General features: G+C 52.3%; 4 protein-coding genes and 2 non-coding genes across 6 annotated transcripts; 5 read left to right on the plus strand and 1 right to left on the minus strand.

Moving 5' to 3' along the window:
• The first annotated feature begins 117 nt into the window (after positions 1–117).
• B0T23DRAFT_386492 (ribosome 60S biogenesis N-terminal-domain-containing protein) lies at positions 118–4,356 on the plus strand. Its single transcript, XM_062837623.1, has 2 exons — positions 118–470; positions 530–4,356. The coding sequence occupies exons 1-2, from the start codon at positions 314–316 to the stop codon at positions 3,931–3,933; spliced, it is 3,561 nt and encodes a 1,186-aa protein (XP_062689841.1). The 5' UTR covers positions 118–313; the 3' UTR covers positions 3,934–4,356.
• Positions 4,357–5,117: 761 nt separating this feature from the next.
• Positions 5,118–8,126, plus strand: B0T23DRAFT_212779 (uncharacterized protein). Its single transcript, XM_062833583.1, has 3 exons — positions 5,118–5,514; positions 5,624–5,757; positions 5,823–8,126. The coding sequence occupies exons 1-3, from the start codon at positions 5,414–5,416 to the stop codon at positions 8,042–8,044; spliced, it is 2,457 nt and encodes an 818-aa protein (XP_062689842.1). The 5' UTR covers positions 5,118–5,413; the 3' UTR covers positions 8,045–8,126.
• A 645-nt stretch (positions 8,127–8,771) lies between these two features.
• B0T23DRAFT_t298 lies at positions 8,772–8,864 on the plus strand. The gene has a single exon. It is a non-coding gene; the product is annotated as a tRNA-Asp (tRNA).
• A 572-nt stretch (positions 8,865–9,436) lies between these two features.
• On the plus strand, positions 9,437–11,698 carry B0T23DRAFT_212797 (uncharacterized protein). Its single transcript, XM_062833584.1, has one exon. The coding sequence runs from the start codon at positions 9,536–9,538 to the stop codon at positions 11,459–11,461; it is 1,926 nt and encodes a 641-aa protein (XP_062689843.1). The 5' UTR covers positions 9,437–9,535; the 3' UTR covers positions 11,462–11,698.
• On the plus strand, positions 11,630–11,715 carry B0T23DRAFT_t299. The gene has a single exon. It is a non-coding gene; the product is annotated as a tRNA-Gln (tRNA).
• Positions 11,716–12,413: 698 nt separating this feature from the next.
• B0T23DRAFT_446630 (uncharacterized protein) lies at positions 12,414–13,338 on the minus strand (the record flags this gene model as incomplete). Its single annotated transcript, XM_062840971.1, has 4 exons — positions 13,149–13,338; positions 12,923–13,063; positions 12,715–12,765; positions 12,414–12,611 (listed from the first exon to the last, which is right to left on the minus strand). Exons 1-4 carry the CDS (start codon positions 13,149–13,151, stop codon positions 12,414–12,416), a joined length of 393 nt encoding a protein of 130 aa, XP_062689844.1. The 5' UTR covers positions 13,152–13,338.
• Positions 13,339–13,511: the final 173 nt, after the last annotated feature.

Consider the following 13,511-nt stretch of genomic DNA (forward strand, 5'->3'; position numbering starts at 1 on the left):
ATGTCATGTGAATGTAAACTACAATACGGTAAATGTACATGAATGCAGGTACCCCTGACCAATGACGAGACCATGTGGGGTGAATTGAACCCTGGTGGCTCTTCAAGCTGCGACCCCGATCACTCTGGTGGAGTAGTGAAACCATGAACGCTCCACTTTAGTCGCGATTGGCAGGCGGTAAATCACCGCAGAACATGCAAACGGTAGGAAATTCCCAGAAAGTTGACGAGGAAAGCTTCAAATCCAACCAGTCGATCACGAAACCGAAACATACCCAACTTCCGACTTCGAAAGGAGTCCGTGATTCTTCAGAATGGGGAAACGACAGTTCAGAGGTGCAGAAAATGGGGATGGGCCGCGCAAAAGGCAACGCGTCGTCCACGAGGCTCCGACGTCCGAGGTGATACACACCAGTCGCCAATTGAGGCAACTCCTCGCATTTGATCCAGATCTTGGGCGTTCGAGACATGGTGAGGATACTCATGATCACCCAGTCCCATGATTACTCGCAAGCGTTAACTCTATGCAGGGCTCCAATCGTTCAAGCTCCTTCTCGATTCTTTACTATCCCGCGATGACGATACCGACAGTGCTGAGAAACGCCAACAGCATGAACTACGCTTCACGATCGTCAAGGAATATTTACAGTCCACGAAACCGACTGAGGACGACGAAAGCTCCACATACCTCCCCGATATCATGCAAACATGGAGTCACGCCGGCCAAGTCAACAACGAGAACCTCCTTTCTGCTGTACCGGTCGTCCTCGCGCTGCTTCTAAAACTGCTGTCTCAAAGCCTTGAGCTTACGCCAATCGGATTGGGCATTTGCAGAACCTTGTTGCAAAAACGTCAGCAAGAATTGATATCCCGCAGCTTGTCGGCCGACAAAGGAAAAGCTTTCATTATCTCGCCCACCCTGCGTATGCTCAGGGAGGCGGTATGCTTCGATGGGGGTGCTATTGCTCGGCCAATGTTCCGCGCTAGAATGTCGATGCTCAAGTCATTGGCACGAAACATGGGGATTGTTCACATCGGCGAGGAACCTGAGGACATCAAGAAGCCTTCTCCACGCACAAATGCTGTCCAATTCTTCCTGAGCGCCCTCAAATACTTGCATCCCGAAGCCAAAAAGGAGCTGCTTGCGCAAAGGGACGTCGTTACTGCCCTCACAAGAGATGTCAAGCAAGATCTGCCTTACCTGGTGCTAGATCTTCTCAACGGGTTAAGAGATTACGTCCTACTTGACAGCAAGGTTCCTCGGGAGGCCAAATCCAATCTGCTCAGTTCCACGACATTGATCAAGATATCGGGTCTATACTACTACCGTCAAGCTAACGACGATCTCCCGTCTATACCAGACGCTGCCCATGACTTCCTCATGACCGCGTGCGCCAACCCATCATGTGGTGTTCTCAGACAGGATACCGGACTGTATCCCAGAGAAGCGGATCCGAACGCGGCTATCCCCAGCGCGGATCTTGAAGAGCTCGGGCTGGAAGCTATTGTGTGGATGAACAAGTTCAAAACAGAGGTTCCCGTCCGCAACTTTGTTCTATCAAACTTGCTCCAAAATCTTCGCCCATGGTCAAGCGTGAAACAGAGTGAGCTGATCACTTCGATCTTCAAGGTCGCGCCCGAGCTGATTGCCGACTTCTTCATCAAGAACAAATCATTTACCTTCGAACCCAAGCTGTCTGCGACATGGATTGGATATGCAGCATTTTTGTTCAATACGGTAGCGTTGCCGTTGCCTGAGTACTTTTGCCGTGGGTCTGGCTATGCCGAACTACCTCCCCCGACATCCATCGTCATGGACAACATCCTTCCTCTTCCCCTGAACCAGAAAGCACTCAGCCGCTGCTTAACAAACAAGTCCAGGATGATCTCCTTCTTTGCGACCCGAATACTCATTCTGGCGGTGCAGAAGCTCGATACAGCTGTTAAAATGCACCAAGACCCAGCTCACAGCTCAAAGTTTCACAATAACCAAGCGCTCTGGACAGAAGCAGCCCGCCGGTTAGTTGACGAATTCTGCCAAAGGAGTCCAGGTATCAAGGAGATGATCAACTCGTACAGATCTATCCCAGAAGACGATATCTTGCACCGTGAGGCTGCCAGTCAGCTATTGCGCTTGTACTACGAGGTGATCCCGCAGGTTGCACTTATGGCCAAGTTCGACGTCGCCCCATTACTAGAGACAGCGCTCAAGAGATTGTCCAAGCAGAAACAACAGAAGGAGACTCGCTCAGAAGAGGTCGGTGAGGATGATCCTCGTGACTTTGCGCTAAGCCTCAAAGAACTGGAGAATCTCCTGGCGATTGCAGGATACTCGCCAGGTATGAGGTGGTTTGCGGCGACAGAGCAGCTTAGTTTCTCACCGTTTTTAACCCTGCTGAAGGTTTATGTCGAGGCACCCCATGGCGTTTCGTTGGCACCGGTGCGGCAAGTTCTCGATTTCGTAGCGGTGGAGCAGCAGGTCGTTCCGGCAAAGGATAAGGGGCATCCAGGAATCTCTGTTCTTCTCGAGACTCTCAAGGAGCTCATGGCGTCGTCTCCTTCATCACTTGCTGTCTTGTGGCCTTTCTTGGATAAGTGCCTCACTCGCTGTACAACCGCACCGGTCAAGTATCTCGAATTGCTGCAAGATCTAAGACCCAAGGATGCAGAGAACGAGGTACATACTGTCAACCCGTTAGTTGCTGCTATTATCGAACAACTGCCTTTTGCTGCCAAGGCAGCGGACTCCAAGAGTACACTTGATGGGCTCGGCCGTTTCTTGCCAAAGTTCCTCGGGTATTTGGCAGCTGCTGGAGAGAGCAAGCCTTTGCTTGAGGCTGCGCTGGCAGTCATGTCTGACTCTTTTGCCAAGGGTCTAGGGAAATCATTGACTGTGCCCAAAAAACACCCATTCAAGCAAGCAGGAGTTGGGAAGTCAATCCAAGCCAAGCAAGACAAGAACAATACAACAGCGGAAGGGGACAAATCGGAGTCTGGTGACGACGCCGCCGCCTTGGACAGCGAGCAGTTGGAGCGTGTTCTCGATGTTCCAGACAGTCTGGCCACCGATAACTCAGCACTTGTCAAATGGCAATCCAAGTCAGTGGACGAGCTTGTGGACGAAGGGTACGCCATTTCCCTCATCAGCCTGCTTGCCTCTGAGCACGCCAGTATTAGGAAGGAAGCACTCGTCAACGTCCTCAAAATGGCATCCAAGGTCCAGCAATCCGAGTACGAGGAAAAGGAGCAGATCTGGTTGTTATTGTCAGAGCTCGCCGAAACCGCCAGGGTGGCAGCCGCAAGTCAGGCCATCAATGCAGTGGCGCCGCTCCCGAGCACCATCGTTGCTTTCGCTTGCCATGCCGTCAACGTCTTGCGTGACCCGACACACAGCCTCTATCCCAAGATCAACTCCTTCCTCACAAGGGGGCCCTTCTGGAGCGTGGACAGAGTGCCGCTGGCGGATGAAGTCCTGACCGAGGAACCCGCGGTTGGCGATTCGTACTATTCGCAGCTCAACTGGCTACTTGCATATCTGCTGGACGGCCTTAGAACATCCAAGGACTTGGAATTGTTCCACAAGAAGAGGGCAAAGGGCCCGCTGTTTGAGCGGTTGTTGGCGGTAGCAGGAAACCCATACATGAGGACGCCGCTGCGAATGCAGGTCCTAAGGATACTGTACCGAGCATCCAAGATCGAAGGAGGCAGCACAACGCTTGTCACAAGGTTCGGCGTAGTTAGTTGGCTAGAGGAGCTGCTGAAGATGAAAAAGAGCATGTCCGCAACGCCGAGTCAAGGTGGAGCAGGCACTGTTGTCAGCTCCGAGGACGAGGTTGCGGCGTATAAGGGTCTGTTGAAGCGGATTTGGGAAACTTGTGATAAGGGAAGGGTTGAGGGGTGGAGTAAAGGAGGTGTCGAGAGCGTGATTGTCTAGAGCACTCGGAAAGAGTGATCAATCACAGTTGATTGTGCACTCTGGAGTTTGAACAAATTTCAGGAGATCTCGGGTTATTGACGTGAACATTTGATTTTTGCTTTCAGATCTTACTGCGAATGCGTAGTGTAGATGTAGATAACCTTGAACGTATACGATGCGGAGTCGTACGTAACAATGCTGTAAAAGGAGAAGTAAAGGGGCTAATGATCACGATGGGATCCCAGTCTAGGAAGAGCAGGACTCTAAATGACGACAGCTGGCAGCAGCGACATCGGCGTCCACTTTGTACCATTCTAGCGATGCAAAGGCTGGACTACAAGGCCGGTGATAGACAAGGTTGTTAGTGTATGCTAAGGAGTGGTGAACACACACATCTTGCATGGGGAACGGCGCTGGGCCGCGAAGCTCACAAAAGAGTCTACAAGCATGATTTGACCCGAGTCGGAACTTCCTTGGACGGCGATTGTATATGGAAGACCGCAATAGCAACGTGACAGGCTCACAACGAGGTTTTGGATGGTGAAGTGGCATCACTAAAAGCGGTCGGTCCTAGATCCATCTCCAAGTGGAGGATGTTGTGCGGCGGCGATGGGAGGTTACCCCCGTCCTGATGAGTTGAACCTTTAGCAGCTAAAGAAGGAGGGGACCTACCTCTAGTCCAACCTGGGCGGGCTATGGCGGGCAGCCGAGCGGCCAGTGGACAGGCCCAGCCAGCTGCTAAGTTGCCTGTTCCAGTTTCGCCAGGAAACACCACCGTCCTCCACCTCCACCTCCGTGCTTCCTTCGCACCTCCCAGTCGGTCTCCCGTCCAGCCCGTCCTTTGCCCTGAACCCCCATCTGGTTCTGTGCTGTCCCCATTCCAGTTTTACCACACTTCGTTGTGACTTGCCTCTCCATTGTCATTCACGCCCCCTTCTCCTCCGCATCGATCGCAACCTGAACCTGAAGCGCCAAAAAAAAAAGAGAAAACGGCTTCTACTATTTTAGCCACCGGCCCTCCAGAACAGTGCTATCACCTGTCGACAACACTACCGTCATCTGCGGCCCTCCCGCAAATTGAAGCATCATTTCCAATCGCCGCATTGCTCCTGCCAGTCTCACTCTCCTCGCAGTCTCTGTTGACGCACCAACAGACGTAGCCGAAGCAGTGAAGCCGTTCGGCGAGCAGCCAGCCGCAGCCTCCATCATCCATCTCACCCCCTCTATCCACCTTTGTCCTCGTGCACAGTCTGCACAAACCTCCACCTACCGACCCGTCTTCCGCGCAACATATCCCTCGACCCGACTTGAGCTGTCGCCGCGCCGGTTCCCTCGACGAATAATTCTTACTGGATTGCGGCATTGCGCCGCTAGGACACCCGCCTCCTCCTCTTTGTCACCGACTTGTTGTTGTTGTCCTTCCCCTTGCCACCTGCAGGTGCTGATCAAGTTGCCATCTGCAGTCGATGGTCTTTGCATAATATAAAGCCACAATACCATGGCAGCAGTGCAATACTCGGCAGAATTTCTGCTGTATCTACGGCAGTCGCCATTATGCGTCAAGCCTCTCGGACTCCCTCCCGCCGAGGAGTGGATGGGGTATGTTCATATTCTAACTCGGCCAGGCGATGGGGACACATGAATAGTTACGCATCATACATGTGTGCTCTACTAGATATTCCATGACACTCTGGCTAATCCTTCATAGACCGCCTCCAGAGACAGGCCGCAATAGCCAGGCCAAGACCACCAATGACCGCATCAAAGGCGGGGACAGTTTTCTTCTGAACCAAGAAAACAGACGTCCAACGCTGGATCGTAACGGTTCACGCAACACAACAAGTACGCTCTCCCTCTCTCTCCGCAAATATGTGATTTCACCATGGATCTCTTGCTGACCCTAGCAGATCCTGAGGACATGATTCTTGGACCTCCCAGAACAAGCTTCGCATCCGCCACAACTTTGCGCAATAACAGAACCTCCGACGCTGATAAGGGCCTGAAAGATAACGACCGGCAGGATCGCACGGATCGATTCAACTTCCGCGCTCGTAACACTGACTCGGAAAGTACCAGTGATCGATTTGGTAACGGGCGGAACAGCGCATTTCGCCGCCGTGGGGACGATCAAGACAGGGACAGCGAAGGCTGGACTCCGGTCAAGCCTCGTAAGAGCTTTGGTACTGAGGGTGCTGAGCGATTCCAGGGTCGCATGGGCGCTGCTGGAGAGCGTTTTGGCGGCTCCCGTGATACCCAAAGTAAAGACGTTTCGGATCGCCGTAACCGCGCCCAGGACATGCGAGACAAAGACGGCGAAGACATTGATACACCTCGCAGGAACGGCTTATCAAGAGGCAAGACCGATTCGTGGTTCAACAAGGAGAATACGAACAGCAGCGACAACAATGGTGCTTCTCTCTCTGTCAGGGAACGCATTGACAGGTCCAAGAGCTGGCGTGATCGCGAACCCGAAGATCGGCAGAACGACAGATATAGCGACCGAGCTGGTGGGTATGGCGGAGGGAGATATGATCGTGACCGTGACCAGCGCGTTGAGCGCGACCCTGAATGGCTCGACGAACCCGTTGAGCATAAAAGCCAGGGCCATACGGCAGAAGATTTCAAGAAGTTTATGGAAAGTATGAAGAGCAAACATGGCGGCGGGCCAAAGGCCGAAGAGAAGGCCCCTGCGCCTTTGCAAACCAATCTGCCCGAGCCCTCGTTCGAGGCAGAGAAAGTGTTGTCTGCACCTGCTCTCGAAACCGGTCCAGACAAGTTCTTTGCAGCCTACGGCGGTAGCCTTCAGGTCAGCACCCCCACTGCCGAGAAGGAAGCCAGCAAGCCTACATCCGGCAAAGGGTCGCGATTTATGGCTTTTCTCACTCCTCAGGAAGGAGCAAAGACAGAGCCATCTACTCCCGCTGCTACTGCTCCCTCGAGCGGACAGCCCAGTGAAGGACCTCAGCAGAATGAGGCCGAGAAAGAGGCCTTTAATCTTCTTATTCAAAAGCTTCAGAAGAGCGGGATGGGAGGGCCATCGGGGTCATCTGGACAGGCAACCAATCCTATGGCTCAGCTCTTCGGTAGCTTTTCGCAGCCGACTCATCTTGCGGACTCACAACCTAAAAGCCAACAAGTCGCTTCCCCGGAACCGTTCCAGCAGTATGGTGGAGAGCGCCGTGACGACCCTCGATTCCGCGCACCCCCACCGAACCCCTTACGCGACATTCTCTCCCCTCGTTCTATGGCTCCGCCCACTCAGCCGCCTCCCATGACAAGGCCCGAGCAAGCATTGCATGATATTCTTGCCCAACGCCACGCTATGCCGAACCATGGCAACAACCGGGGCGCACAGAACCCTATGGTTAATAACCAGACGGAATTCCTCATGAGGTTGATGCAGAATCACAAGGAAGTGCCTGAACCGCCCCGGCAGGAACAGCTCCTGGTCCGGATGCCGCAGCCCACCAAGCAGGTCAATATCCCCGATCTTTCTGAGCGTGAAGCCGAATATCAGCGGGAGCGTAGCGTTGCGCAGCGGCAACAGCAACAACAGCAACAGCAACAGCAACAACAACAGATCAGAGGCCCGGCTCCTCCTGGCTTCTTCAGTGACCAGTTTCACCCCTCAGATGTTGACAATCGTCCCTCTCAGCCGCCGACGCAGATGCCAACGCAGATTCTTCAGCGGCCTCCTCCCCCTGGTCTAGATCATCACATGCTTCCTTTCCCGTTGGGTGCTGGCGGTGCCGGTAACCCTGGAAGCGGAGTGGGTGGCCAACCGATGGGTCCGCCGCAGAGGCCCATGATTCCTCCACCCGGTCTTGTTAATGGACCCCGTAACGGACCGATGCCGGGTATGTTCCCCATGAACTTCCCGCCTCCTGGTGGAGCGTTCCCGCCTGGACCTCCCCCGGATGGCCTAGTTGGACCCCCGCCTCCTAGAGGGATGCAGCCTCCCCCCGGCTTTTTTGGTGGTGGACCCCCACCCGGCTTCATGGGACCTCCCCCTCCCGGAATGGGTGGCTTCCAGGGACCAGACGGCCCTGCTGGATTTGGTGGTGCGGGTGGCCTCCCCTTCCCGGTTGATCGGCGCGGTATGCTCCCTCCTGGATACCGGGGACCTTAGGATGGACAATGGAGGGAAATGCAGTCGGTCTAGTCACTATGTGAGAGGGAGAGCGGTAACTACGAGTATGTGAGAACGAGGGTGTTCGGCGTGAAAGTATAACGATCGTGACGGCGGAGCGTAGCAGACTATCTGGGTAGTCTCGCCTCCCTCAATATAACGAGTCATTCAGCGCAATACATTCTTGTGCTTGTTTCGTGTCGTAAATCGATTATGCAAGCTCCATGCTTTGCTTTGCGATCACACAGCTTTCCAAGGCGGGCTTTATGGTGATTGCAAGCGCATCCGCGACTGAGTTCCGTTAACATAGCTTTACACCTGTCGCCTAATGTATCTAAGGAGAACGCTCGGAAATTCGGTACGAATGCATATAAGGTTCTGCGCGGATATCTACCATGAAATGGGCTTTGAAGCGACATAGTGTCATACGCTTGATTAGTGTGTCAAAGCCTTGCATTCAATTCAGGCGCATGATCCTGACAAAGTCACCGTCTTCATTAAATAAGGTCTTTTCTACGTCTAACTTCTAATGCGTTCGAATGCTGCGCTTCTATAGTTATCTTACTGCAATGCTTTCATCTCGCTGACTGCCTCGTTGCATGGTGTGGTTGCGAGGTGCGCACATCAGTTGCCGCAAGCAGATTTGTGACGCTAGGTACACGACTATATATGGTCTGGAATCAAGTCCATCACCAACCAACTACGACACTTGACCAACAGGTGTACATCTTCCGTAGTATAGTGGTCAGTATGTGAGCTTGTCAAGCTTGAACATCAGTTCGATTCGCTCGAGACCCGGGTTCAATTCCCGGCGGGAGAGACCAACCAAACTTTTGCTTTTTTCTTGCATTTCATACTTGTTTTATTGTCTTTCCATGTTGATACTATGATAATCTGCCTTCCTTTTTTTGATCGTGTGGTTTATTATCTTCCTTGTATATCGTCTTTATTTTCTCTTTTTTCTTTTCTTTTCTTTTCTTTTCTTGTTTGCTCTTTTTTGCTTGTACTGTTCAGCTTACGTGCAATGAACAGTGCTAAACTGATAGGGAAGATTTGTTATCGTAGTCGACTTTGAATCATTAACATGCACAAAATACACATAGTTGAGTCTATTCCTCACTTAGTTCCTATGATTCTAACCAAATTATACACCATCAAAATTGACTATAAGAGTACACGATGGATTCCTTTTTCTAATGGTGTTCGAATTCATGAAGAAAAAGAAAATCGGCATTGCATGACTGAACTTTAGATCGCTTCACGCTCCCACAAAGCCTCTCGAACCCAGAGAGATGTCTCTACCCCGCCTTTTCAGATACGTACCGCTCCCCTGATCAGCTCAACCCCGCAGGCCATGCCCCTGGAAGTTGGGGGAGTTCCTAGCTGCCCTTGTGCGGGACACAGCTTCATTACCCCGAAAACAACAGTCACCTCCGTCCAAGTTGGATTTTGACTTTGTGATTACTTTGACCACCTCCAGCCTCTACCACAATGCCGCCACCTCGACAAGTAATTGACGGTTTATGGCGTTGTCTCTGTCCTTCTGTCGATGCCACACTGCTGGCGAAAGCCCCAACCCTGTCCTCCACCTCCGCAATTCGATCAAGATCACGAGTCAGTCGCAAGGATGGCCTGCATCGACATCGAGGAGCACGCTCGCTCAGTCAGCAATCGCATGGTTATCGAGCAAACATCGACAGCTTTGTCTCTCCTGATCTATACATCGAACCGAAATGGCCACAGAGTCAACAAAAATCCGAAACTGTTGCGGACGCGACTGTGACCGCAACCGAGATAATCCAAGCGACGAATGATCTTACCGAGGTCTTGAAGGAAGCATCGACACCTGTTATTTACGAAGCGCTTCGTGAGCTTCGCAATCACCATGGGCAACACGGCAAGATTCGGCCTATTATACAGTTCCTTTTGAACAACCGGAAGGAAAAGCCAAACCCCTTCATCTACGAATCTCTGGTTGTTGCCAATTGGGATATCACAGGTTCGGCCGACGAGCTCGGGTTCATTTTTGACTCTATGGTTGCCGCCGGTGTTGAACCATCAATAGGCGTCCTACAGAGTGCACTCAAAGCACTAGCGGTCCATCCTGATTATCTTTTGAGAACTGATATCTTACGCTCCCTGGGAGCCAAAGGAGCTAGACTCGACAAAGAAGCTAAGATCAGCGTCACCTTGGGCCTTCTTCGCGATGGCCAATTTGAAAAGGCTCTGGATCTGTTGGATGAACTGGTGTACAGCGATCAGTTGGTGCCTGCATGGGTATTCGAAATCTTCATTTACACGCTCGCAAGGCGTGGGTTCGTCGAGGAGGCCGTCCGGGTCATGCAGGTAAGGCTCAAAGCTCGCAACCAGAACACCCCGTCCCGCGCGCTGCCTTTGGGGACTTGGTACTTCTTGCTCGACGAATGCAGCAGGGCACTGCACCACGAAGGGACCAAGCTGGTCTGGGATCACTTGGTGCAGAAACGCCTTGTCAATCCCCCTGACGGCGTCGTCATCAACGTGCTCAACACGGCCTCTCGCCACCAAGACGCAGACCTGGCTACTCGGGCTATCGAGCTTCTCGCAGAGAGGGGTGTCCGATTAGGGCTGCATCACTACGAAGCGTTGGTGGAATGCTACGCCTACAACGGCGACCTTCTGAACGCGCTGCAGGTGCTTGGCATCATGGAGGGCGCAGATATTTCTCCGGGGGCCGCCAGCACGCGGTCCATCTTTCTTCTCTTCAGACGGTCGCCCGAACTGCTGGACGGCGTCAAAGAGATGATGGAGAACTTGAAGGCGGCGGGCTACAAAATCCCCATCGCGGCTTTAAACGTGGTGCTTGAAGCCGTCTGCGAGGAAGGACCGACAGTTGACAAGGCATTCGGCATGTACCGCGACCTCCTGCACCTCTGCTCGTCGGGACCAGACCTACGCACCTTCCAAATTCTCCTGCAGAAGGCGCAGAAGGCTCAGACGGCGCAGGAGCTAGAGTCGGAGATGCTGATGTACACGCTCAAGCCCACGCGGGACATGTACGAAGACTTTGTGAGGTGCTCGATTGTGGACGGCGACCTCAACACCGCCTTCAATTACCTGGCGCAAATGGAGCTAGCGCCCTTGGCGAGAAATTCTTCGAGGCGCATGTGGATCAGTCACCCGACTTTGGTCCAGCTACTCAAGCGCTGCTTCAACGAGATGGATCCCAGAGCGTGGGCAGTTGTTGATGTGGCCAGGGAGAGGAAGATCGACCTCGAGATTGAGATCAAGAAGTTGCTTGCCGAGATGCCAAAGGAGACAGCTGTGTCGGATCAAAGAGCGCAAGAAGAGATCACGATGATGGGCGCCGTGCGTCCAGCGTATGAAGAGGCTTTGGATGCTGGCGATCTCAAAACATTGAGCTCATCTGCAGCTTGAAAAAAAAAGAAGAAAAAAAATTTTAAACAAAAAATTGAAATAAAAACTAGTAAAATACTCAAGCATCGAAATGGAGATTATATAACTAGTTTAGTGGCTTGCCAAAGATTAGTAATGGGCATTATAGGAAATTAGGCAAATGAAAAACTCAACAAAAACAACTCACAAGGTTGTATAGTGTAGCGGTTATCACTCCGGATTCTGATTGCCTTCAGAACATTCCGGCAACCCCGGTTCGATTCCGGGTACGACCTCAACTTTTGAGATTTTTTATTATTTTTTTTTGGAGGGACTCCTGTCATAGTCGTAACCGCTCCGTACCGCCTGTTTCCTTGCCATGGGCAATTATTTCGTTGTCTCAAAAACTGCAACAAGTCGCCCGCGGAGTGTATCATTTTTGTGTGACATAGAGGTTTCAGGATGCCGCCAGTTTTGTAATCCTTTCAATACTTGTTGGTAACGGAAAAGAATCTCTCAAAGGACGATGATGCGATACAATGTGCCTTTTGTGTCAGGCCCAAGAGAAAAACAACCAGGAACTTCAAGCTTGGGTATCTTTTGCTTTGAAATAGTCATATCCTTCTTGCCGTAATTTCCATGCTGATGAATCGAACACCTAGTCCGGTCTATGTGTCCGAGCCAGGCCTTCTTCCAAGAAGCCCACACGACGACTGCCCATGAGCCATCATGCATGTCTGTCGCTGGAGATGGCCTTCGTGCCCCATTCAACCCCGCCTGGGTTTCGTGTGAAAGCCCATTCGGACCGTGCAAAATGCAGCCCATGTTTCTTTCTTGGCTGATGCTCTCCACCCCTTTCCTCTCAACCCTACGCGCAATGGCGGCGGCCCCTCGCGCCTCTCGTTCATCGATCGTGTCATATTAAAGGCCGTACTTCCCTGCGTTGGGTGGTCGTTAAGCCTCGCTCGCTGTCCCAAGAACATGGAATTCCACCTCATGCGCCCCTGCCACGGCCGCGGCCTCCCCTGTGACCACCTCTGTCGCCCCCTCCTCGTCCGCCACGGCCGCCACGGCCGCCATAATCGCCTCTGTTCTGTCCGCCGCCGCGGCCGCCTCTGTGTCCACCGTGTTGGCTGTGTTGCTGCTCCCTTGCAATGTCGATCACGTCGTCCGGTACTCGAAGATATTTGATCTGTTTGTCCCCATAACCATTAGAAACCGCTGGTCGATTGATCGTTCCTGGCAAGAGGCAAGAAAGAGAGAGAAGTGGGGGGCAGGATAATGTCGAGACTTACGTTATTTCCCTTGACGTAAACCTCTGGTAACCTCACAAACTTATCGCCTTCCTATTACGTCATGTAAAGTTTGTTGGTAAGCTGCCTTGTCCCCGACATTCTCTTCGACTTGTTGGATTGCTTGTTTCATCCACTCGCTCATCATCATCACTGTGCATCATCGCTCCAACGAAGGGACGGAGGGACGGAGGTAAGAGGTAGCACTCACCGGGCTGGTCTGAACAACCTCCCTTAGTGTCAGATTCATCCATGTATCGCATTGGATCAAGTGGCCGTTGAGGGTTTCGCCGTTCTTGAGCTCAACGAGCATGGGGTGGCCTTGCGCCGCGGTGAGGATGCCTAACGGTAGCTGTTTGTTGCGAGAGAGCAAAAGATTAGTACATTTCCAAGAGGGATACCGAAGTGACGCTATGTGCAACGAGAATTCGACGTACCATGGTAAAGAGTTTGAAAATCGACAGCCGTTATTTAGGCTGTCTGTTGTCGTTGCGACGGAGACCAAAAGGAGAAGTTGACGTGTTGGATGTAGCGACCAAAGGGAAGTGCGCCCGCGACGGGAAGCCTGTCCTGGCGCCGTGGCGTAGCTGGAGCTTGCCGGCCGCAACAGCTTATGTAGTACCTAACAAATGTAGCGTGGAGCAATGACATGGTTTACCAGGATATCTGGGAGCCGAAAATTAAATAGCCAACCGGCAACCGGAGATACACTAGTGTACAGAAAAGTTGGGACAGCCAAAAAGGAATGAATGTCAAACGTATATTTGTTATCTAGAGCTTTAGAGTAGCAATAAGAAAAA

Source organism: Neurospora hispaniola (genome assembly GCF_033458365.1).
Source record: "Neurospora hispaniola strain FGSC 10403 chromosome Unknown B0T23scaffold_7, whole genome shotgun sequence".
In the NCBI taxonomy this organism is placed as follows: Eukaryota; Fungi; Ascomycota; class Sordariomycetes; order Sordariales; family Sordariaceae; genus Neurospora; species Neurospora hispaniola.